Here is a 27,057-nt window from a genome sequence, read left to right on the forward strand (position 1 = left end):
TATCTAACAGGAGTTCTGTATTTTGAACCATGTATAAATGTATAAAACATTTTGCTGACAAAGGTCCATATAGTCAAAGCTCTGGTTTTTCCAGTCGTCATGTATGGATGTGAGAGCTGGACTATAAAGAAAGCTGAGCGCTGAAAAATTGATGCTTTTGAACTGTGGTGTTGGAGAAGACTCTTGAGAGTCCCTTGGACTGCAAGGAGATCCAACCAGTCCATCCTAAAGGAAATCAGTCCTGAATATTCATTGGAAGGACTGAAGCTGAAACTCCAATACTCTGGACATCTGATGCAAAGAACTGACTAATTTGAAAAGACCCTGATGCTGGGAAAGATTGAGAGCAGGAGAAGGGGACGACAGAGGATGAGATGGTTGGATGGCATCACTGACTCAACAGACATGAGTTTGAGCAAGCTCTGGGAGATGGTAAAGGACAGGGAAGCCTGGTGTGCTGCAGTCCATGGGGTCACAAAGAGCCAGACACGACTGAGCAACTGAACATCAACAATAAAACATCTACTTAGACAAAAGAAAACTTAAAAAAAATAGGAGTCTGAGGTAGAGGAAACGTAACATTAAGAATATTAAGACCAAAACTTCCTGACATCTGACAGAGAGACTAGAACCCTCAAACTCAAGGAGGCTGAGATAGCGTGGCTCTGACAACCCTCTGACCCTGACACTGCTCCCAGACGACTGCTAACAGTCAGAGGAGCTGCCCAGTAGGCCTTCCTGCCAACCCAGCTTCTCCTCAAGTCAACGCTCTCGGCATTACTGTTTCAAATCACAAGCAGTGTGAACTCTCAGGCCCAAAACAGTATAAATGTTTACAATCTAGCCCTCAGCCCCCTCGCTTAAGCCTAGTTTTTCTAAACTGCAGGATGAGTAAACCCACTGTTGACCAAATGGGCCAGTGTCCTAAGTTCCCCAGACCCCTACACCTCTCCTTTCCTCTCCCCTCTGTACCATCAGACCCAGCTCAGATGCCACCAGCTGTTGGAAGCCAGCCCCAATCCTCCCTGTTACGGCTTACTCTTAGTACGTCAGCTGCACTCACTCAACTGTTAATTTAATGAAAGGAATTCTTATTCATCTTGGTAATGGCTCTAACATTCAATCTAGAACCTGGCATAGAGTATATACTGTTTACACGTATCCAAAGTATAAATGTCAGCAGAGATATTCAGCAGGAACTCAACAACTTGAGATACATTTTAGAACACATACAGGAGAAGGGAATGGCTAGCCACTCCAGTATTCTTGCCTGTGAAATTCCATGAACAGAGGAGCCTGGCGGGCTCTAGTCCATGGGGTTGCAAAGGGTCGGATACGACTGAGCAACTAACACTTTCACTTTCACATATTAAAAAATAGCAGTGCAGTTGGTAAACAAGCAGAAGAAATACAAATTCTGCCTTAAGAAATATTTAGGTCTCTACTAAGAAAGGAATAAATACAATGGAATGCAACAGTACCAAAATTTTAAGTTAAATTGTTTATCTCTGCCAAATCAAAAATAAACTTAAGTAAAAATAATGATGAAGCTAAGCTAAGTTGCTTCAGTCGTGTCCGACTCTGTGTGACCCCATAGACGTCTGGCAGCCCACCAGGCTCCACTGTCCCTAGGATTGTCCAGGCAAGAATACTGGAGTGGGTTGCCATTTCCTTCTCCAATGCATGAAAGAGAAAAGTGAAAGTGAAGTCGCTCAGTCGTGTCCGACTCTTAGCGACCCCATGGACTGCAGCCTACCAGGCTCCTCTGTGCATGGATTTTCCAGGCAAGAGTACTGGAGTGGGTGCCAGCGATGACACTCGCCTAAAACCACTTTGGAACAGGCATATACATGAGCAATTACACAGAACATCATAGGAGATAGTAATAGAATATTAGCGAGCTTACTAACTTTTTTTTCTACAGGAAAATGAAACTATCTAAGTAAGGCTAATGTGAACAGTAAACATATTCCCATAAAAAGAGACGCTCACCAAAAAATGAGCTCATCTAAAAATTAAAGGATGAGAATGCTAACATGCCAGAAAGTTTGACAGAAATGGAAAAATAACCCACTTCAATAAAGAGATCATGGATTTAAGAAAAAATTTTATTTCTGAATTGTTTCTAAAATCAAATATAGGAATATGCTCAAAGCAATATTAGGTTAAAATGGTATATTTTATGTATGTTTTGCCTCAGTGAAAAGTATTTTTTAAAAACGTAATAAACTGTATTCTAAGTCTCAAAACAAGTTTACCTTTTAAGCAGACTCTCCTCCTATCTGCACTTCAGAGACAAACAGCTTTAGTTTTACAATGAATAACATTTTTTAAGTAAGAATGCATTTTTTGACAAAAAAGTTTTACACCCCACTCCATCCCTTTTTACTTATTAAAAAAAGTTTACAATTTTTATTACAGTAATGAGTTATTCTGAATGTACATGATGCAAAACAATGTTCTTAGATTCTTCTGAAAAATTTCCAAAGTCAAACTAAATGGGCCTGGTATATAAAATGTCTGGATCTTAGTAACAGGTTTTTTATTTTCTTGTTACTCCTGGGTTAGATAATTTACTTAGGAAATATTTCCAAGAAACCTCATGTTACACTTAAGTTTTTCATTAGTTTTTAGAAACTTAAATTTGATAAAAGAAACCTTCCCCTGCGTAAACACACACCTGAGTCATCAGCTAATCTGCTGATTCTCTCCAGAACGGCAATGCACTCTCTTTCATCATCGCACACTTCCCTCAGCGTGTCCAGCAGACTCCGGGCCACCATCTGTCTGCACAGAAGAAGATTATACCATGGTCAGTGGCATCCAACAGTTAATATTCAAAATTTGAAAGCCAGAATCCATACAGATTTCAAAAGTTTTTCTTAACACATCTTATAAGTGACAATTTTCTAAGTGACAAATGCTGGTATGGATTTTATTTTAATTAAGATGAGACTGAACATTTATCAGAATGTTTCACCTTTATCAGACAAATTCCTAAGGTCACTGAAAATTTGTTTCAAGTAATTGTTAATACCTTCAATTATCATAGATAGGGGAAAAGTATCATTTTTTATATAAAATGTTATCTTTACATATTTGATTAAATAAGTTTCATACATATACACTCAGAAGATGCTAGAAAGACTTTCCAATTTCCCAGAGAAACTGGGAATTTCCCAGGTGGTCTGGGGGCTGCAGGTGGAGAAACAGTGCAACTGGGGAGAGAGAGCGCACGTCCCTGCCATGCCCCATGCCCCCGCCAGCTAGCACCTGGTCCACGGCAGGGACACACCGCCCCCTGCTGGAGGAATAACAGATTCCTCAGTAGCCACTTCACATGAACGGCAAAATGATGCTTAACAGCAAAAAAGTAGTGGGGTTTTTTGGTTGCTTTTTGCCAAAAAGCCAAGAAAGAGCGCGTTTTCTTACAGGACAGAGGAGTAACGAGTGTAAGGGCGGCCACAGCTGTGACCAGCAGTGAAGCTGGGTGACTCTCACTGCCCGTGGCAGTGACACCTGCTCTAAACTGGGTACTTCTGTGAACTGAAATTCGTGCAATAAAAGCCACCCTCCCGCCTCCCCCAGTGGAGAGCATGTGCACGTACCTGTTAAATACGTTCTCACTCGCAGCATACTTGTCCAGTCTCCCCAGCGGCGTCAGCATGTCATCTTGTGAGACAAAGTCCAGGGCTGAAGGTACAACAATCACATCAGACTCTGAGCTGCAGTCATCCACACCAACTATCAGAGACATGAGAACACTCCTCATACAACTGCGCACGGAGAGGCGCCCGGGCCTCCCAGGCAGCACAGGTCAGCCCGCCCCTCACTGCATCTGGAGGACAAACAGCCACAGGAGAAGCTGGGTCGGAGGCCACGGATGACGAGGGGCTTCCTCTCCTCCTTTGATGGGTGCGTTCTAACCGCCCCAAGAAGCACAGGGGTCAGAGGCTGCAGATGCTCAGTCGTGTGACCAACGAACAAGAGTGACCAGAAAGGAGTGATCCCACAGACCTGAGAACCCACACGTTCAACCAGATCACTGACAACGTGTAAATAAATGAAGTGTCAGACACCGACAGAGTTAATTCTGCCAGGCAGTCAGAGAACTCACACTACATAGAGAAGAACCAAGACTAGAACTACAGCATCCTTCTCATCAGGAAGAACACAAGCCGGAGACAGCAGAGCAGGTCTGAAGGGATTGAAAGCGGAAAAGCCAACCTACACCTCTAGACCTATTAAACAGAAATCATTCAGACATCTTTGAAATTCATGTCTCTTGAACATAAAGAGCCTCTTGATGAAAGTCAAAGAAGTGAAAAGGTTGGCTTAAAGCTCAAAATTCAGAAAACTAAGATCATGGCATCCGGTCCCATCACTTCATGGCAAATAGATGGGGAAACTGTGGAAACAGTGGCTGACTTTATTTTTCTGGGCTCCAAAATCACTGCAGATGGTGATTTTATGCTTACTCCTTGGAAGGAAAGTTATGACCAACCTACACAGCATATTAAAAAGCAGAGACATTACTTTGCCAACAAAGGTCCATCTAGTCAAGGCTATGGTTTTTCCAGTGGTCATGTATGGATGTGAGAGTTGGACTGAGAAGAAAGCTGAGTGCCGAAGAATTGATGCTTTTGAACTGTGGTGTTGGAGAAGACTCTTGAGAATCCCTTGGACTGCAAAGAGATCCAACCAGTCCATCCTAAAGGAGATCAGTCCTGGGTGTTCATTGGTAGGTCTGATGTTGAAGCTGAGACTCCAGTACTTTGGCCACCTGATGCAAAGAGCTGACTCATTTGAAAAGACCCTGATGCTGGGAAAGATTGAGGGCAGGAGGAGACGGGGACGACAGAGGATGAGATGGTTGGATGGCATTGCCGACTAAATGGACATGGGTTTGGGTGAACTCCAGGAGTTGGTGATGGACAGGGAGGCCTGGCGTGCTGTGGTTAATGGGTCGCAAAGAGTTGGACACGACTGAGTGACTGAACTGAACTGAACATAAAGGTGAAATAAAGACTTTTTCTGACATACAAAAGCTGACAGGCATCAGTATCAGCAAACTTACAAGAAATACTGGAAGTCCTTGAAGCAAAAAGAAAATTACACCAGATGGAAATCTGAACCACAAATGAATGAAGACTATCAGAAACGGTGAATATGTGGGCAAACACAAACGCCTCTTCTTCTTGGAAAAAAAAAAACACACTCTTTAAAGATAATTGCTTAGGGAAAAACTATGCACTGTAAAATAAAGAGAAAAAATTTACTGTGAAGTTTATAATATGTGTAGAAGTAAAATATATGACTATATGTACTCAGTTGCTAAGTTGTGTCTGACTCTTTTGTGACCACATGGACTGTAGCCCACCAGGCTCCTCTGTCCACAGAATTTTCCAGGCAAGAATATTGGAGTGGGTTGCCATTTCCTCCTCCAGGGGATCGTCCTGACCCAGGGGCTGAACGCAGGTCTCCTGCATCTGCAGCACTGGCAGGCAGATTCTTTGCCACTGAGCCACCTGGGAAGCCCAAAACATGATCACAACAGCACAAAGGCAGAAAGAGAGTGAGGCATACTGTATACACACACATGAAGCCCGACGGGGATGAGTCAGAGGAGCACAAAGGCAGAAAGAGAGTGAGGCATACTGTATACACACACATGAAGCCCGACGGGGATGAGTCAGAGGATCACAAAGGCAGAAAGAGAGTGAGGCATACTGTATACACACACATGAAGCCCGACGGGGATGAGTCAGAGGAGCACAAAGGCAGAAAGAGAGTGAGGCATACTGTATACACACACATGAAGCCCGACGGGGATGAGTCAGAGGATCACAAAGGCAGAAAGAGAGTGAGGCATACTGTATACACACACATGAAGCCCGACGGGGATGAGTCAGAGGATCACAAAGGCAGAAAGAGAGTGAGGCATACTGTATACACACACATGAAGCCCGACGGGGATGAGTCAGAGATCACAAAGGCAGAAAGAGAGTGAGGCATACTGTATACACACACATGAAGCCCGACGGGGATGAGTCAGAGGATCACAAAGGCAGAAAGAGAGTGAGGCATACTGTATACACACACATGAAGCCCGACGGGGATGAGTCAGAGGTCACAAAGGCAGAAAGAGAGTGAGGCATACTGTATACACACACATGAAGCCCGACGGTGAGTCAGAGATCACAAAGGCAGAAAGAGAGTGAGGCATACTGTATACACACACATGAAGCCCGACGGGGATGAGTCAGAGGTCACAAAGGCAGAAAGAGAGTGAGGCATACTGTATACACACACATGAAGCCCGACGGTGAGTCAGAGATCACAAAGGCAGAAAGAGAGTGAGGCATACTGTATACACACACATGAAGCCCGACGGGGATGAGTCAGAGGTCACAAAGGCAGAAAGAGAGTGAGGCATACTGTATACACACACATGAAGCCCGACGGGGATGAGTCAGAGGATCACAAAGGCAGAAAGAGAGTGAGGCATACTGTATACACACACATGAAGCCCGACGGGGATGAGTCAGAGGATCACAAAGGCAGAAAGAGAGTGAGGCATACTGTATACACACACATGAAGCCCGACGGGGATGAGTCAGAGGTCACAAAGGCAGAAAGAGAGTGAGGCATACTGTATACACACACATGAAGCCCGACGGGGATGAGTCAGAGGATCACAAAGGCAGAAAGAGAGTGAGGCATACTGTATACACACACATGAAGCCCGACGGGGATGAGTCAGAGGTCACAAAGGCAGAAAGAGAGTGAGGCATACTGTATACACACACATGAAGCCCGACGGGGATGAGTCAGAGGATCACAAAGGCAGAAAGAGAGTGAGGCATACTGTATACACACACATGAAGCCCGACGGGGATGAGTCAGAGGATCACAAAGGCAGAAAGAGAGTGAGGCATACTGTATACACACACATGAAGCCCGACGGGGATGAGTCAGAGGATCACAAAGGCAGAAAGAGAGTGAGGCATACTGTATACACACACATGAAGCCCGACGGTGAGTCAGAGATCACAAAGGCAGAAAGAGAGTGAGGCATACTGTATACACACACATGAAGCCCGACGGGGATGAGTCAGAGATCACAAAGGCAGAAAGAGAGTGAGGCATACTGTATACACACACATGAAGCCCGACGGTGAGTCAGAGATCACAAAGGCAGAAAGAGAGTGAGGCATACTGTATACACACACATGAAGCCCGACGGGGATGAGTCAGAGATCACAAAGGCAGAAAGAGAGTGAGGCATACTGTATACACACACATGAAGCCCGACGGGGATGAGTCAGAGATCACAAAGGCAGAAAGAGAGTGAGGCATACTGTATACACACACATGAAGCCCGACGGGGATGAGTCAGAGGAGCACAAAGGCAGAAAGAGAGTGAGGCATACTGTATACACACACATGAAGCCCGACGGGGGTGAGTCAGAGGATCACAAAGGCAGAAAGAGAGTGAGGCATACTGTATACACACACATGAAGCCCGACGGGGATGAGTCAGAGATCACAAAGGCAGAAAGAGAGTGAGGCATACTGTATACACACACATGAAGCCCGACGGGGATGAGTCAGAGATCACAAAGGCAGAAAGAGAGTGAGGCATACTGTATACACACACATGAAGCCCGACGGTGAGTCAGAGATCACAAAGGCAGAAAGAGAGTGAGGCATACTGTATACACACACATGAAGCCCGACGGGGATGAGTCAGAGATCACAAAGGCAGAAAGAGAGTGAGGCATACTGTATACACACACATGAAGCCCGACGGGGATGAGTCAGAGATCACAAAGGCAGAAAGAGAGTGAGGCATACTGTATACACACACATGAAGCCCGACGGGGATGAGTCAGAGGTCACAAAGGCAGAAAGAGAGTGAGGCATACTGTATACACACACATGAAGCCCGACGGGGGTGAGTCAGAGATCACAAAGGCAGAAAGAGAGTGAGGCATACTGTATACACACACATGAAGCCCGACGGGGATGAGTCAGAGGATCACAAAGGCAGAAAGAGAGTGAGGCATACTGTATACACACACATGAAGCCCGACGGGGATGAGTCAGAGGATCACAAAGGCAGAAAGAGAGTGAGGCATACTGTATACACACACATGAAGCCCGACGGGGGTGAGTCAGAGATCACAAAGGCAGAAAGAGAGTGAGGCATACTGTATACACACACATGAAGCCCGACGGGGGTGAGTCAGAGATCACAAAGGCAGAAAGAGAGTGAGGCATACTGTATACACACACATGAAGCCCGACGGGGATGAGTCAGAGGATCACAAAGGCAGAAAGAGAGTGAGGCATACTGTATACACACACATGAAGCCCGACGGGGATGAGTCAGAGGATCACAAAGGCAGAAAGAGAGTGAGGCATACTGTATACACACACATGAAGCCCGACGGGGATGAGTCAGAGGTCACAAAGGCAGAAAGAGAGTGAGGCATACTGTATACACACACATGAAGCCCGACGGGGGTGAGTCAGAGATCACAAAGGCAGAAAGAGAGTGAGGCATACTGTATACACACACATGAAGCCCGACGGGGGTGAGTCAGAGATCACAAAGGCAGAAAGAGAGTGAGGCATACTGTATACACACACATGAAGCCCGACGGGGATGAGTCAGAGGATCACAAAGGCAGAAAGAGAGTGAGGCATACTGTATACACACACATGAAGCCCGACGGGGATGAGTCAGAGGATCACAAAGGCAGAAAGAGAGTGAGGCATACTGTATACACACACATGAAGCCCGACGGGGGTGAGTCAGAGATCACAAAGGCAGAAAGAGAGTGAGGCATACTGTATACACACACATGAAGCCCGACGGGGGTGAGTCAGAGATCACAAAGGCAGAAAGAGAGTGAGGCATACTGTATACACACACATGAAGCCCGACGGGGATGAGTCAGAGGAGCACAAAGGCAGAAAGAGAGTGAGGCATACTGTATACACACACATGAAGCCCGACGGGGATGAGTCAGAGGATCACAAAGGCAGAAAGAGAGTGAGGCATACTGTATACACACACATGAAGCCCGACGGGGATGAGTCAGAGGTCACAAAGGCAGAAAGAGAGTGAGGCATACTGTATACACACACATGAAGCCCGACGGGGGTGAGTCAGAGATCACAAAGGCAGAAAGAGAGTGAGGCATACTGTATACACACACATGAAGCCCGACGGGGATGAGTCAGAGGTCACAAAGGCAGAAAGAGAGTGAGGCATACTGTATACACACACATGAAGCCCGACGGGGATGAGTCAGAGGATCACAAAGGCAGAAAGAGAGTGAGGCATACTGTATACACACACATGAAGCCCGACGGGGATGAGTCAGAGATCACAAAGGCAGAAAGAGAGTGAGGCATACTGTATACACACACATGAAGCCCGACGGGGATGAGTCAGAGATCACAAAGGCAGAAAGAGAGTGAGGCATACTGTATACACACACATGAAGCCCGACGGGGATGAGTCAGAGGATCACAAAGGCAGAAAGAGAGTGAGGCATACTGTATACACACACATGAAGCCCGACGGGGATGAGTCAGAGGTCACAAAGGCAGAAAGAGAGTGAGGCATACTGTATACACACACATGAAGCCCGACGGGGATGAGTCAGAGGAGCACAAAGGCAGAAAGAGAGTGAGGCATACTGTATACACACACATGAAGCCCGACGGGGATGAGTCAGAGATCACAAAGGCAGAAAGAGAGTGAGGCATACTGTATACACACACATGAAGCCCGACGGGGATGAGTCAGAGGAGCACAAAGGCAGAAAGAGAGTGAGGCATACTGTATACACACACATGAAGCCCGACGGGGATGAGTCAGAGATCACAAAGGCAGAAAGAGAGTGAGGCATACTGTATACACACACATGAAGCCCGACGGGGATGAGTCAGAGGATCACAAAGGCAGAAAGAGAGTGAGGCATACTGTATACACACACATGAAGCCCGACGGGGATGAGTCAGAGATCACAAAGGCAGAAAGAGAGTGAGGCATACTGTATACACACACATGAAGCCCGACGGGGATGAGTCAGAGGATCACAAAGGCAGAAAGAGAGTGAGGCATACTGTATACACACACATGAAGCCCGACGGGGATGAGTCAGAGGATCACAAAGGCAGAAAGAGAGTGAGGCATACTGTATACACACACATGAAGCCCGACGGGGATGAGTCAGAGATCACAAAGGCAGAAAGAGAGTGAGGCATACTGTATACACACACATGAAGCCCGACGGGGATGAGTCAGAGGAGCACAAAGGCAGAAAGAGAGTGAGGCATACTGTATACACACACATGAAGCCCGACGGGGATGAGTCAGAGGATCACAAAGGCAGAAAGAGAGTGAGGCATACTGTATACACACACATGAAGCCCGACGGGGATGAGTCAGAGGAGCACAAAGGCAGAAAGAGAGTGAGGCATACTGTATACACACACATGAAGCCCGACGGGGATGAGTCAGAGGATCACAAAGGCAGAAAGAGAGTGAGGCATACTGTATACACACACATGAAGCCCGACGGGGATGAGTCAGAGGATCACAAAGGCAGAAAGAGAGTGAGGCATACTGTATACACACACATGAAGCCCGACGGGGATGAGTCAGAGGATCACAGTAATTATAGACTTTGCAGCAGCTATTAAACACCAAAAAACCCCACCTGAAACATACAGCAAGTAAGCCAATAAATGTCATTAAATGGAATCACAGAAAATACTCAGACGAAAAAGAGGATGAAAGGAAGAAAAAACACATGGGACAAACAGGAAACAGCAATATGAGAGGAAAATCAAACCATATCAGTAATCACAGTAAGTGCAAACACTCTAAACACCCCCAATTAAAAGGCAGACACTCAAACTGGACTGAAAATAACACAGAATCTTCTTACACAAAGACTTTACCAGGTTATTCTGATCTACGAGTTACAGCAAAGTACCTCATGCGTTATGAATCAGTTGTAAAACCACCCAGACACTATCATTTGGCCTGTTTCCTCCTCTAGGATTGTTGGCTGGCATGACTTGGAAGGTGCCTTTATGCAGGCTCTAGAATTCTATGACTATGACCAAACTGTTTCATCAGTTGCACACCTGTCAATCTTAAAGATAAACATGAACACTGCAGGTTCTGGTCCCTAAAAAGGCAGGGGCTGTTGGGAAAAGTGCCAGAACTGTGATAGTCACGCATGGCTGTGTTTAGGACAAGCCTGGAGAGCTCACCCTAAAAGGCAGACCCCCCACATCTCATACTCAGACCCTGATTGTGCAGGTGTGGAGTGAGACTCAGAAGCGATCGTTTTTAATAAATACCCCCAACAGGCTTAAACACAGATTGTTGAACAACTATATTTGAGAAACACCAAGAGGGTAACAAACCATATTCTTCCTCCACTTGTATTTCTGCCTATCTTCACATCATGGTTGAGGATCGTCTCTACATGGAAGGGAGTGCTGTGCCCCAGCAGGGCGCTGGGGCAGACGTACGCTCCCCAGCGCTGCAGCCTCCTGCCAGCGCTGGTGGACGCCCCCTGCCTGAACATCCTCTCCAGGGTCAGGACTTCCTCATCAACTCCTGACTGGACTAAGTGGCTCTGGGTCTCCTCTTTATGGAGGCAGCAATGATCTAATTACTGTGGCTACAGACTGCATACTTCAGTCTTTACCTAGCCATCCTGCAAACGCCTGCGCGGGTGACAAGTAGGAGAAGCACACAGATAATCAATAAAGCTTTCACCACTAAAGAGAAATCCTACAGCATAAACGACGGTACAGTCAATAGCATCCTAGATAAAAAAGACAGAACACAGAGCGTGAACGCACCTATACTGCTACAGGACTGTGAATAGCTTATGCAAAGCAGTACGTTAATTTTAAATAGATTATGGTAGATTAAAGATGCCAATTACAATCCTTAGGAGCCCTGGCTCAGACAGTAAAGAGTCTGCCTCCAATGCAGGAAACCTGGGTTCAATCCCTGGGTCAGGAAGATCCCCTGGAGAAGGGAATGGCTACCCACTCCAGTATTCTTGCCTGGAGAATTCCAGGGACACAGGAGCTTAGTGGGCTATAGTCCACGGGGTTGCAAAGAGTCAGACACAACTGTGCGACTAATATTTCCAATTCCAATGTGAAACATGCAAGAAAGGATGGCTAGAAAGCCAACTGGGAATTAAAACAGAATACTAAAAAATACTGAGTTAATATCCCCAAAGAAACTCACAAAAGGAGCAAAAGAGAAAAAAAGACATGAAGAGAAATACACAATCAGATCAATAATTACATTACTTATAAATAGACTAAACATAAGTCAAAAGGTAGAGAATCACAAACTACTAACAAGGTAAAAACTACAGATGTTACTCAACTACAGTCTGTCTATCGGAAATGTATTTTTAAAGTCCAAATTTCAACCCATGGGTTGAAAAGAAAAGGATTAAGAAAAAAAGACATAAAACATGACACAGCACAAGAAAGCCAGAGTGGCCGTTTTAATCATCAGACAAAACAGACAAGGAGCATCTCAGGAGAGGAGAAGGATCTTTCATTGCCTGACCTGTGCTCCAAGGCTGCCCCTCCTTTCTGGATCACTTACTTGATTCTGGATTCTTGGACATTACACAGTAATAGCCCCTTACAGTGCTCACTGCTTTAAACATCCAACTTCCTCCACTGATGAAGTGAAAAAATCATGTTGGCTTTTAATGTCATTTGAAATTTCAAAATGACTGAAAAGCAATGAAAACAATGATCATTCTGAAATGGTTTTTCAAACTGTATCTATACTCCCCAAATTCCAAGGCTCCTCTTCCCCTGTAAACCCGTCCTGGGCAGCTGAAAGGGGACCAGCATGGAAAGGAAAAATGATGACCTGAATGGTCAACATGAGGCAGAATTCCTACACTTGTGCAGGAAACCTTCATTTCTCAAAATTTAATATTTAATTATAAAATAAAGCTTCCATGAAGAAGCTAAATGATACAAGTGTCAACAAAAACTTGTGTTTCTTAGTGAATTCTAACAGAATTCCTTACGGGAAAAGAAACCTCGGATATGAACTGAAGCCCTATCCTTAAGCGTTAGTGCATCTTGCCTCAAGTCAGAGTCAACAGATCCTTCTAGTTCAAATCAGACCAGAATCAAATGTGTTACAGTGTAAACAAAGAGAACATCCAGGAATGGGGGGCAAGAGAAAGAAGCGCTAAGACAAGGGCCTTCATCTTGTTACTTATAAAAGTGAATCGCTCCCCGTGTGTGAATCTAAGGGGCCACACAGCAGAGGTGGCCGTCGACACCCCTGCAGGTCAGGAAGGCTCCGTCTGCTCCGGCCCCACTCGGGCACCAGCAGAAACCCAAACCACAGGAACCAACACCCAACTTCCAGCCGTTTTTAAATTCAAGGAAAATGACGTCTTAAAACTTAAAAATTTTAAAGCTTGACCCATTTGAAATGTTAAAGATGATTAGTCCCTACATGGTTACAGCGAGAGTGATGTGACAAGGACAGAGGCTCTTAAAAGTTAAGACAAATCTGAGTCCAAATCTCAGGTCCTGCTCCTCGTGAACTCTGCCTGTGAACTTGTGCAGGTCATTCACAACTTGGCTGCATTTCCTCACACAAACACGTGTTTGTTGTCAAGACTTTCAGACACACAAAGATAACATCTATCATGCACCTAACACAGTGTCAAGCTGCTGCTGCTGCTAAGTTGCTTCAGTCGTGTCCGACTCTGTGCGACCCCATAGACAGAAGCCCACCAGGCTCCCCCATCCCTGGGATTCTCCAGGGAAGAACACTGGAGTGGGCTGCCATTTCCTTCTCCAATGCAGGAAAGTGAAGAGTGAAAGGGAAGTCGTTCAGTCGTGTCCGACTCTCAGTGACCCCATGGACTACAGCCTACCAGGCTCCTCCGTCCATGGGATTTTCCAGGCAAGAGTACTAGAGTGGGGTGCCATTGCCTTCTCCGAGTGTCAAGCTAGGACATCAATATTCCCTCAAAGCTACAATTCACATGTTTCTGAGACAACCTCAGCATGGTTTCCCTGAGTTTTAAATGTCTTCACTCATCTCATTCAACCAGTAAGCAGGACGCTGTCTCCTGTTTACTTTGAGTGTCAGGCACTCAACAGAGAACACAGATACAAAACCTAAACAGAGTGTGTACACACAGAAGTGTCTATGAGCACAGGTGTGCACAGACACGGACAAAAACATGCTACAAAGAACACACACACAACGTCCTCCTCACTTTACACTGCTAGGTGTGCCCGGAGAACAAGTCCTGGGAGGACACGGGGCTGCCCCACAGGACAGAGGGTGGAAGAGTGGCCTAAGCCAAGAAGCCTGGGGACAGGGTGTCAAGGAAAACCAAGTCACATCAAGACAGATGAGAAGACCTTCAGGGCACAGGGTTCACACAGAAGTGAGGCGGGAGGAAGTGGAGGGGCCTGGATCAACCAGGCCTTCTACATTTCAAAGACTTTGCAAAATCTTCCTACCTGGCTGGAAAACCTGCCTATGAGATTTTCTAAGCAACAACATAGTTAAATTCAACCATTACCTCCTGTGAGCAGTGGGCATATTCAACTATATGAATAAGTGATTTAAATGTGATTTTAAATGATCAATTGTTAATTAAAACCATCTTTTTCATTTGGAAAGAAGCAAAGCTCAGGGTATTCTGAGAGCACCAGAGCCTGAAGACAAAGAAAATCCCTGCTGAAAGGCTGGCATTAGATGATTGGTTGGGGGCACTGTAGGCTGTTCACTGGAGTGGGCATCTTTGCCTAGCTGGGAGTCAGGAAGTTTTGTTGGTGATCATCAGGGGCTTTTGGCAACAGTTACAAAGAGGCTCAGCCAGCTTGAAGGTGACCTTGCTTCTGGGCTCTGATTCTGTGGCCTTGGGGCGAGGCCTCCCACCTGCGGCCTGGGGGCAGGACTCAACATCCCTCATCCCGACAGCCTCCTCTTTAGTTCTTAGATTCTCTGGGAGTACGTACTCCACCTTGAGTATTTCCCACCTTCCTAGACCATCCTTGCTTCTTTCACAACCTTTTGTGTAAGTGGTTTCTCTCCCCCTACTCTGTCCTCATACGGATGCTGTTCACACACACGCCTCTCCTCCCCTGGATAACCCGCAGCTTCAACCACACTCGCAATGCAGAGGACCCCAACGTTCTCCTGTTCTGATCCCCGTGTCCAGGGCTGTAGGTCCTTCAGGGTCTCCGCCTCCATGTCATGTGTTTTCTGAAAACCCAACTGTCCAAATTAGTCTTATACAAAACCAGCTTCTCCTGCAGACTCGCTAATGAACTTCCCCAGGAACCTGAGTTCTCAGGCATGAGGCCTGCAGGTGCTTTTCAAAGCCCCTTTCCTGCCCCCATTATCTAATCGGTCGCTAAGAACTGTGAATTCGACTTCTAAAAAGTCTTCTGTATTCCCATACCTCTCAGTTTCCAATACCCTAACCCAGAGGCTCTGATACCGTCTGCCTCGAACAGACTGAGGTATCTGAACCCCGTAAGGTGAAAGAGGGCTTCCCAGGTGGCACTAGTGGTAAAGAACCTGCCTGCCAATGCAGCAGACTTAAAAGACATGGGTTCGATCCCTGGGTCGGGAAGATTCTCTGGAGAAGGAAATGGCAACCCACTCCAGTATTCTTGCCTGGAGAATCCCACGGACAGAGAAGCCTGGCAGGCTACAGTCCACGTGGTCACAAAGAGTCGGACACTACTGAAGCGACTGAGCACACATACACGCGAGGTACATGAAGTTTTCCCGAGGAGCAAGGCAAGCAGGTAACTTTAAGGGCTATTCTAGACCTATTTCCAGGAATGCTCCATCACAGATATGCACCGAGGGTGTGGACCCACGGTGTTCCCATCCACAATCTCCCACCTCCCTGAGCTCAAGACTGCATGGCCCCCAAGCAAAAACCCTCCACTGCAACCCTCTGACACATGGACGAAAGCATTAAGATACCACCTCTCTGAAGGCTGCAATATCTACTTTCACAAGTCAGGTATTTGTTCCACAATCCTTTACTTTAAAAATAACTGAATGATTGATAGCTCATTAAAAATAATTTTCAGATTTTTGACATGTAAGTTGGAAGAAATTCAAGAAAATTAGTGGCACTACTAGCGAAACTCTTTCCATCCATTTATCTACATCAACAAAATTTCTCTGTGCTTACAGCTCTGAAAATCAAAAGTAAAACTTATGCTAAATATAGTTTCATTCAAGCAATAAATTATATTCACCCATGAATACATAAGTTATTTTTTAAAAGTTCCACTTTATTGAGACGCTTATTCAATAAAATTTTGTTTACCAAGTGTTTATTATAATTTGTAATACATTCTGGTGGATCAACTATTAATAACAAAAACAAAGTTTTAAAGATTTTTATGCCCACAGGAAATTAAAAATTTAAATTTTTCCTTATATCTTTGGTGCCAAAAAAATGTGACAGGGTAATAAAACTTTCAAGCATAAAAATATATTAAGGTAAAATTTTGTTAAGGAAATAGATCAAAGAACAATGGAAAATCCGCAATTTGAAGAGTTTATTCTTGGATTTTGAAAATGGCTAATAGTGTATGTAAGTGCTATATTATTTAAATTCCATTTTTAACAGTGATATGACAGTTTCATTTTGAAAATACCTTTAAACTTAAAAAATGTGAGTTTTCTAAATTATTTTTAGAAGATATCCAGTAGTTAAGTGTGAAGACCACTGCCCTCCACCATCACAATGCTCAACTGTCTACTCGTCTCCTCATTCTAACCAGGCTACCCGGCCTCCCCTCCCCCACCCACCTGGATGCACCCCACCCCCCACAGCCCACGCTGGGGGCTCTTTTCTGCAGGTGCCACAAGCTCTACCCTCCTGAGCTGCTCCTCATCTGCCCTCTTTTTCCTCATCGCAGTTGAAACTCACCTACTCACAGATACCATCCAGGAAGTACTTCCTACTCCTTCTGATAAAGATCTCTTCCTCCCATGAACTGCCCCCAGTCTTGGGGGCGCCAGTGCTTTTCTCCACCAGCAGCTGCAGTGTTTCATTTCCTCTTTTTTCCTTTTGCCCTCCAAACCAAACACAGATAAAGTCCCAGAAGACAAAGCCTGTTTGCTAATCTTTTTGTTAACAAACAAACTCAGATAATGGAGTCTCATGCTCCTGAAGAATGCCTGTTCACTCATAACTGTTCATGAGGAGGTGGTCCGGACACCCGTGAGGGGACAAGGGTCCTTTAAGAGCACTTTACCCCGCCCCCCCCACACATATTCCCAACATCATTAGCCTATCAGCACCTCTGAGAAGCTTGGCACCTGAGACAGCTGATACCTGTATACACCCTAACTTTCTCCAAGCTTCATCAAACACATCCTTCTATCCCCACACAGCCTCTAGGAAGAGCTGCTAAAACAGGAAAAAGCCAATGGTCTGTTCCCCTTCCATCTTCCCCTTGATAATGCTAAGGCCACAATAAACGTGCCCAATTTTGTTGTTTCCCAAGTCCTTTATATCAGAAAATGGATATACAAGACAAACCATATATATAACAAGACAAACCATACAGATTTAATCATTTTTATAAGAGCTACCTTAACATTTGGGGTTTTACACATTTTAACAAATAGACAGAGAGGAAGGGAAAAATCTTCTGAAAAGCAGGAAGCTAGCGAGGAAACGTAACTGATTCAGGTGAGAGTCATCAACACACACTAATGCCAAGAGGTGTGTACAGCTTGCCTGGGAATGGAAAATCCCTGGAGTCAAATCACTGCCCTTACCAGCAACACAAGGAAAAGGAAAGAATCTTAAAGTAGAGAAAGCTGGCAGGCATCACACTTTAACTGAGAGCAGAGAACTGACATCGGGTGCCTTCTGAGACAAGCACTGGGAAAACCAGGGAATTACTTAACATAGCATCTCTGGAAGGGGAGGGAGGGAGGAAGAAGCAAGCAAAACCTGAATTAAATCATGAGGAAACAGAAAACCAAGTTGACTCCTCAAAACTCTCTATAATGAATGATAAAGGCTGAGAATTTTTTCCAAATTAAAGAGACAAAACAACTAAACGCAGCACAGGGGCCTGGAAGGCAAGACAGTTGTTGTAACTAGTATTATTGGACGACTGGTGAGATCCGACAATGAACTACATATTACATAACTGATCAGTGTCAAAGTTACTCTTTCTGAACTTGCTGTCAGAGGAGCCTGGCCTTGCTCTCAGGAGATACAGCCTAATGATTAGGTCTAGACATGGGTGAACTCTGTGAGTTGGTGATGGACAGGGAGGCCTGTCGTGCTGCGATTCATGGGGTTGCAAAGAGTCAGACACGACTGAACAACTGAACTGAACTGAGACAACTTCATCTTAAAAGACGCAACAAAGAAGGTTAAGTATATATTAAAGTTGTGTATCTAATTACAACTGTAGAGAGAAAAAGAAGAGCAAATTGCTCTTTTAACAATGCTGAATGGAGGTGAAGAGTTAAGGAATTAACTCAGTTAATTCCTCACTTAAAGGTGAGGAATTATCTGTGACATCTGTGCAACTTTTGTGTAAATCTGAAAGTTCTCAAAGTAACAAGTAATTGATTTAAAAATAAACCATTTCATTATTTTAGTGCAAGTTAGCTTTACGGCCTTATTCAGCTTGACCAGAAAAATCACGATTTATCTCAGCAAGTGTATACTGAAGTCCTACGGTGTGGTGGGTGCTCTGCGATGGGTGAAGAATTAAAGGCTCCAGATGTAGCTCCTTGAGCACCTGCTATATCCAGTTTCAATTTGTGACACTATAATGCTTATCAGAAATCTTTTCTTCGAATATTAAAGTTCTTAGAAATGATCTTTACTCCTAAGAATAAATCTGTCCTAGAGCATATTTAATTTAACAACTGAATTTAAGCTGGAATAATGTGCTAAAATCAATCCTGAATATTGACTGGAAGGAATGATGCTGAAGCTCCAATACTTTGGCCACATGATGTGAAGAGCCGATTCTCTGGAAAAGACCCTGTGCTGGGAAAGACTGAAGGCAGGAGGAGAAGGGGACAACAGAGGATGAAATGGTTGGATGGTATCACCGACTCAACGGACATGAGTTTGAGCAAGCTCCAGGAGATGGTGATGGACAGGGAAGCCTGGGGTGCTGCAGTCCGTGGGGTGGCAAAGAGTCGGACATGACTCAACGACAACACTGAGCTAAAGTTCAATCTATGAATATTTCAAAAAAACACTTCCCTAAGGTATGCACATAAAAGAGGCAGGGGCGTGTCTACCTGCTCTCCAATTAGGTACCAAAACCTCGCTGTCTGTGCAGCATCTGCAGGTCAGAGACGTGGCACTCGGAGGGCTCGCAGGGGTGGACTCGCATACGTTATAGATGGGGGTTTGTTCCTCCAGGAGCAAACGTGTCACCTGCAGTCGTGCTAACCCAATTACTCGATTAGTGATACTTTTTTTCTGTATGTAATCCAAATGCAAAAGTCGAGCTAATCCAGGGCCAGACTGCCACCAACCCCCATAAATGAAGCACTGAATCTACCTGAGTCTTGAAGTTTATTTCCACCAAAAACTAACTTGATAGATGTAAATGTAAAAATAATTTATATCAAATCTGACTCTGAATACAACTTCCAAGCTGTGTACAAATTTCAATATAAATCCAGCCACAAGAGTTTGGACTGATCGTTTTGATAACCAGACACATCGGATCACACAGCACTCTTCCCACCTCTGCTCCAACGACTGGCTCCCTTACACACGAGTGGGTTAAAATACACAGAAAAAGGGTATACTGTGCCTCCAACATGCCCATGACAGACAGGTGCTACTTGGACAAAAATGATTTTACCCACCAAATACTTGGAACGTGCTATGACCTTCACATCCTCCAGAACCTTCAGGAGGGCAGACGACCTAAATTAGTGATAAATGAAGGGCAGTCACAGCTGGCAGGCAGGAAAGGTACAGTAATAAGGAGTAACACAATAATAAAGACTGTTGGGGTTTAGGAAGATGGGGGGTGGTGAATGGAGAGTAGCATGGAAATATATACACGAACACATGTAAAACAGATAGCCAGTGGGAATTTGCTATATGACTCAGGGCACTCAAACTGGTGCTCTGTGACAACTTAGTGGGGTGGGATGGGGCAGGAGGTGGGAAGGAGGTTCAAGAGGGAGGGGACATGTATACCCATGCCTGATCCATGTTGATGTATAGCAGAAACCAAGACAATATTTTAATTATCCTTCCACTGAAAATAAAGAAAGAAAAAAAGGCATTTGGTGATTGAAAGCAAGATACAACTGCCCTGTGACAAAGGAAAAAAAAAAAAAAAGACTGTCGGCCAGCTGTAGATGGGCCCTAACACTGTCAAGGCAGGTGACTGAGCAAATCACTTAACTGTTCAGATGAGCCTCATCAGGTGCCACTTCCATGGTTAATAATTTGTGGGGCTACACACCTCACAGGTGGAGTGTCAGCAAGGTTACACCACAATGCCCAACACACAATACGACAATACGTGGTGATTTTAAAAATGAACAAAATCCAGAAATTTCTCCCACTTCCCTTCTGCAGCAAGTTAAAGAGCTATGTCAGTGTTATGAGGCAGCTTGGATGGGAGGGGAGTTTGGGGGAGAATGGACATGTGTATGGCTGAGCCCCTTTGCTATGTACCAGAAACTATCACAACATTGCTCATCAGCTCTACGTTAAAAAAAAAAAAAAATTAAACAGCTATGTTAGATGATATTTAGGAAAAGAACTTTTAAAACCTACAAGGTCTGAATTGTAGCTGAAGCTCCAATACTCTGGCCACCTGATGTGAAGAGCTGACTCACTGGAAAAGACCCTGATGCTGGGAAAGATTGCAGGTAGGAGGAGAAGGGGGCGACAGAAGATGAGATGGTTGGATGGCATCATGGACTCAATGGACATGAATCTGAGCAAACTCCGGGAGACAGTGAAGGACAGGGGAGCCTGGCGCGCAGCAGTCCATGGGTTCGCAAAGAGTGGGACGCGACTTATCGACTGAAAGACAACAAAGTCTGCCTCCACACCATCTCTATCTGCAAGAGCTTGGGTCTACACTTTTTCATGCTTGACATGAAAAGAATGAACACACAATCTGCCCTCTAGCTCCTGGTTTCTATAACCCTGGAACCACTGGCTCAGGAGACACACAGCACAACTCACGTCCATGTGATCCTCTGAATGATACTGCAAACCAATTTAAAACATGAAGTTTTACAATATTCTTGTTACCATTGAGGCTGACCCCAAACAGCGAAATGTGCTTATTAGCAAGATAAAAACAAGCAAACAAGCAAGATGTTGCTTCTTTTAATCTGGTAGTCAGTATTTAGATGAAAGTGAATTTAGTAGTTATACAGATGAGCTTTATTACAGTAGAACATGCAAAGAAAATGTCTTAAGAATTTAACCGCTTAAACTTTCATAAATTATCACACCTCACTGCACCCTTAGATGTCATTCTGTCCACAGATTAGAACATCAGACTTGTGAAAGATTTACAGTTATAATAAATGACACCTGGGATGGCCTTAAAGCACTCTACTGCCTCCCCCACAAAAGTTCAGGTGTTAGAGGGTGGATAAGTGAAAGGTGAGTGGTGGGTTTATGATGGTTCGTTTGCTTTTGTGTATTTTTTAAATATCCCGTTAAAAATATTAACATACTTACTTAAAAAAAATGCAATTCATCATATTAAAAGACTAGAGAAAAAATCATAAATGCAGAACAAGCATCTGAGAAAATCCAACATTCAATTCTAATTTCCAAAAAAGTCTCAGGAGACTCAGGGGACTTTCTCAACCTGATAAAGGGCATTTGTGAAAAAATAATACATTGAACATCAAGATTCAAAACTTCCGCTCTTCAAAACACACTGTTAGGACAATGAAAGGAAAATCAAAGAATGGGAAATGGCATTTGCAAATCACGTATCTGAGAAAGGATCGGTCTGGAATATACAAAGAACTCTCAAAACTTAGAAAACAAATAACCCAATAAATAAACGAGCAAAAGATCTGAACAGACACTTCACCAAAAAAGACAGATGCTGAAAGTGCCATGAAAAAAATGAGCACTATCAGACTTGACAGAGATGCAAATTCAAACTGCAAAGAAGTACCAGCGAGGGTGCGGGGCACCTGGGTTCTCCCACACACCGGGGCTGAGGGGAGTGGTGGGGAGACTGCACAGCCGCTCTAGAAAATGGGCTGGCAGCTTTTTATAAAGTTCAGCAGCCAAACCACCCCCAGGTACATACCTGAGAGAAGGAACGGGTATGTCCACAGAGAGACTTGCTCCTGAGTGCTCAGAGCAGTGTGGCGGAGCCAGCCCAAAGCCCAGCAACATTGTGAAGACAGAACACAGCTGAGGAAAGCAGGTGCCCACTCCAGATGGTATGGACAGTGATACAGCGGGTGAAGGTCCCCGGCTGCAGCTGGAGTCGGCTCTGAGCTTTACGATGCCCGGTACTTCTTACCCTACATTCAACTCTAAGCGCAGCATGATAAATGCTCAAAGACTACCCACACTGGTACCAATCAGGCAGGAAAACGAGTCTGCCCCTAGGTCTGGGGAGAAGGGGGCTAAAAAGACCAACTCAGGAGGGGAGGACTGTGGGGAGGTGGCCTGGGGGCCTGTGCTCAAGTCCCCTCTTACAGGCTCCAGGGAGCGCGGGCCTTTCCACCACCTTCCCCAAGGTGCAAGGATGTGTCACCTGCTCTTCTCTCAAAACATTAAAACAGCTGTATGTTCAGATGCAACTTCAAAGCCCAACAACCCCCCAATTCAAGGGTAGGAACTGCCCACCGTATCCTGTAGCTGACAGCAAACATTCTCCGTCATCAGGAGAGAGAAATCCGAAATTCCAAAATATAAGGCACATGTCGTGAAGTAACGACAGTTCAATAAACAAATACAACACCTTTGTTTGGATGAGAGGAAGAAACAAGGCACACGCAGAACAACAAACAGAAATCCCCGCGTTCAGCTGTCTGGGTCCCCTAATCCTGCAGCCACCAGCCCAAGAGGCCGACACGACACGCGTAGTTACAGAAGACAAAGATGACTCTCCCAAGAGGACTCTTTCTTTGAGAAATTCCACAAGCGGGATCATGATGCAAGGCATCATTAACTGATTCCATACGCGCATGGGTGCCACTAACCCCATGTTTAAGCCCCTTTTCTAGGACACCAACTGTATTATCTCCAAATAGAGACTTCTCCTGTCCAGTCTTGTTGGTAGCAGTCGAAACATGCTACAACTCTCATGACTCACTCTCCCAAATCCCCATTTAACAACTCTTCTAAACATTACGGTTTTCAAGGACGCCTTCCTTGGGGTTTGCGACCCACTGGCCGGCCACCTGGGAACACACACTCGGAACTTCCCCAGGCGGTGTGACTCCCAAGAAGCTCATCAATCCCAGTCTCCCTAAGTAGCCGTGGGCACAGAGGCTCCGAAAGGAGTGAGGCAGGGTAGTTACACCCCGTCAGCCCTGGTTCGATCACTAACTGCTTCAAACCGGAAAAACAGCATTGGGGAACAGGATTCCAAAACTTCAACAGAAAAAGTCATGCTATGGCATATTCCAGAACACAGCTCCAAGGCCCATCCAAGGTGCGCTAGTCATAGCTGAGAGAAATTAACACGAAGACTAGATTAGCTGTATTATGCATGAGCCTCATTCGAATCACCCCTCCCTACCAGGTTAAATTAAACCTTAGGCAGCATGCTACATGTACCTTCAAGGGTATTATTCTAAGTACAGGTTCAAACAAACTGCCTATACTAGCTGGGGCTGCTCGATGGTGCAAACTCAGGAATCTAAAGAAAAAATGGTCTTTAATATAAAAATACTCTAAATATTAGAATCAGGAGATTTGGCTTAAATTCTGGCTGGTACTTAGAGGAGTTTTGTCCCCTGAGAGAATCATTAAGTTTCTATGCATATCAGTTAACTTATTTATTAGTATCAGAACACCAGAGTCTACAAGTCCCATCGATTCTAGGAAGAACTCATGTACGAGAGCAACTGGAAACCACTAACCTGATGTCATCTTTCTTTTAGAATAATATTCTTCAACGTATTACTTGAACCAAAATTTAAATTTTAATCAAACTCCTTCAGTGAAATTATTTTTACAAACACTAACTCATCAAATCCTACTGTATCTGAAGTCCCATCTCACCTACCCTAGAAATCCAGCAACTTAACTGTACACCAGGATTGCGTCTGTGAAGAACTGATGACAGAAACTTAAAATCTCCTCCTCCGAGAGTCTATCTGTAACTCCACACTGGTACCCATCATCCCAGGAACACAAAGGGTTCACCCAGCTTGGAAGTCGCTCTGCTTTCTCTTTGAAATTCAAAGTGCGTCTCATCAGACGGTTAAGTACTGGAAGTATCACTTTAAAGCAAACTGAGTTTTTCAATGGGCTATTCTCCTAAACTTAATAGTACCGTACAAAGATGTTATTTATTTACCGCTGATAAGGAGTCTGCCTGCAATGCAGGAGATTCTGGTTCGATCCCTGGATTGGGAAGATCCCCTGGAGAAAGAACTGGCAACCCACTCCAGTATTCTTGCCTGGAAAATACCACGGACAGAGGAGCCTTGGCCGGCCAGAGTTCATGGCATTGCCAAGGGTCACACACAACGAACAGACTCCACTTGTCTCTCTTCTCTATGACCCTTTGAGGTGTACATACAAGGCACCATTTTTCACACATTAGGGTTTTTTCCCCTCCGAGAGTATCAGTTAAGTCCATCTCTGACCAACCCTTTCCTATTCTACTCACGTTTCTACTGATTCTACACAGAGACTAGAGGCTTAAAATGAAACAAATCAATGAACGACCTGAGACTCTCATCTCAGGATCCGGTGATGGCCCCTTTTCAAGATCTGGATCTCACCTGGGGCCTCCCCCGGGCTCCCCAGCGGCTCATTACTTGTACAACAGCACTGACTCTCTTCTGTCTTAGTCTTAGAAAGGCCACCAAGAATCTGGAGCTCAAGCAGCTGACTCAGCCCTTGGTGCAGCTGAAGGGGTAAGCCCCAAGACAGCCTCCGCCAGCACTGCCCGGGGCAGAAGACCTAGCTCGGAGACATAGTCCAACTGTGCAGGCACCCCAACCTCCACCTCCTCCACCCCAACATGTCTGGTCCACTCCCTTGTCCAGGACATGCCCAGCCTCTCCATTTCCTCCCCAGCCATCTCACCCTGGACCAAGGCCCCAAGGCTGGCTTCCCCTCTCACCGCCCCCCTCCCTTCACAACAGACCCTGAGGGGTCCTTTAACTGGCCATAGGCAGGTTCCAAAATGGCTTGTTCCTAAATATTCTGGGTAAAGGCATCACCTGTAGAAACTGCAACCACTAAGAAAAATAAGCAATTATTCCAGCAAAGACTTCCACCAAACTATAAATATGCAAACAAGCTACCTGTACCTTCTAAGGTCGAACATTTTATCCTAAATTGAAACACACTCGACCACATCGTAGTCACTATTTACCAGGTATTATTCTAAGTGTTTTGTGTGAATTAATTTATGAAAGGCTCTAACAGCTCTCTAAGGTAGCTAACGTTTTTTACACCTATTTACAAATGACCACATTTGGCACTGAGAAGTTCAAGTGAGTTGCAGTCTGCTCAAACTGAGGACGCCAAGGCTGGAACTAAGCAGTCCTGCTCCTAAGCCCAGTGTGTCCACGACTGTATTGGGATGCCCGGACACCTCACTGTAACACTTACATCATCAAAGCTGCTTGGGAACCGCTAGAGGGGCACGGAGGGTGACCGCCCCTGCTGCTCTACCCTCAGCAGTCTGGAGAGTCCTAAAGAAATCAGGCCGAGTTCCATACTGGTGGGCTGCCCCTTCCAGACCGTGCTCCTTAAGGGTGAAGGAGAAAACTGCAGCTCATCTCATAGGCTTTGATTGCCCAGGGCAGCCAAGTGACAGTAAATGAATGAGACAGTCCTCGACACCTGCTGCAGAGGGGCGTCTTCCACCGAGAAAAAGCCTTGGACCTAAACACACGCCTGAGAAGGCCCCGCATGGGGACAGTCCTTAGTCAACTCTCCAACGCTAACCCTGCAGGAGCCCCAGAGCTGCGGTAACCGACACCTGAAACTTATCAGCAGGTGCGCGCGTCCTAGCGGACAGCACGAAAGGAGATGGAAGAGCCGGCCTTCACTACATGAGCACCGCTGCCTACAGGGAGCCTTTTTACTGAAGAAAAAAAAAAAAGCACGTAAACCCAGACTGCACCAAACACGAGTTTACGTATGGTTCATTCACTTTAGAAATATTTTTTTCTAAAAGCTCCTTATAAAGAGTCAATTTCCCTCACGTCACTCAAAACACCCAGTAATTTAAAAACTGAGCTTAATTTGGGCAAGGAAACCACATTAGACAACGCTAGGGATCAGCTCCCGGCACCTACAGGAGCGACGCTCAGATACAGCCCCCGGGGGACCCCCGAGGCGGTCCGGACCACCTCACGGTTCCCGGAACCCCCACGTCCCCGTAAGCCGCCCCCGCCGGAGCCGCCTCCCAGCTCCCTTCCGACTCCGGAGCAGAGCACGCGAGCGGGACGCCTCCTTCCCGACGCTCCTCCGGGAACAATGTCAAACTTTTTGTTTTTCCTGAAGCACAAGATTCCTCCACTCGGAAACTTCACGGTCCCCAGGAAGCCAGGCGTGGAGGCGCGGGAAGGCCCGGCCGAGCCGCCAGCCTTTGCACCGAAGAAAGGCGGTCGATGCTTGCGGGCCTGTCCCGCCTGGGCCGCCCCTTCCGCCTCCGCGGCCCCGGGCCCCCCGGACCCCGCAGCCCGGGCTCCGGACCCGGGCCGGCGGCCTCGGCAGGGCTCCGGGCGGCGGGCGGCGCCCCAACCCCTGACTGCCGCGGCCCCGGCCC

The 27,057-nt window shown here is 45.7% G+C and overlaps 1 protein-coding gene across 29 annotated transcripts in view; it reads right to left on the reverse strand.

The window, feature by feature from the left end:
• The window catches only part of PPP4R1 (protein phosphatase 4 regulatory subunit 1), a 53,352-nt gene that overhangs the window by 25,995 nt on the left and 300 nt on the right, over positions 1-27,057 (reverse strand). For 6 of the 29 annotated variants that reach the window (XM_086373180.1, XM_086373179.1, XM_086373178.1 and 3 more), the window contains exons 3-4: positions 3,609-3,693; positions 2,681-2,787 (exon numbers count right to left, since the gene is read on the reverse strand). In XM_086373180.1, the coding sequence (XP_086229306.1) occupies positions 2,681-2,787; positions 3,609-3,693 (192 nt within the window). Of the gene's footprint in view, positions 1-2,680; positions 2,788-3,608; positions 3,745-12,634; positions 12,807-17,021; positions 17,373-23,451; positions 23,594-25,892; positions 26,232-27,057 lie in introns of those variants that run through there. The other 23 variants (XM_086373176.1, XM_086373175.1, XM_086373174.1 and 20 more) reach the window with 16 other exon arrangements.

Source organism: Bos grunniens, chromosome 24 (genome assembly GCF_055505025.1).
Source record: "Bos grunniens cultivar Pamir isolate PY7600 chromosome 24, Bosgru_T2T1.0, whole genome shotgun sequence".
Classification (NCBI taxonomy): Eukaryota; Metazoa; Chordata; class Mammalia; order Artiodactyla; family Bovidae; genus Bos; species Bos grunniens.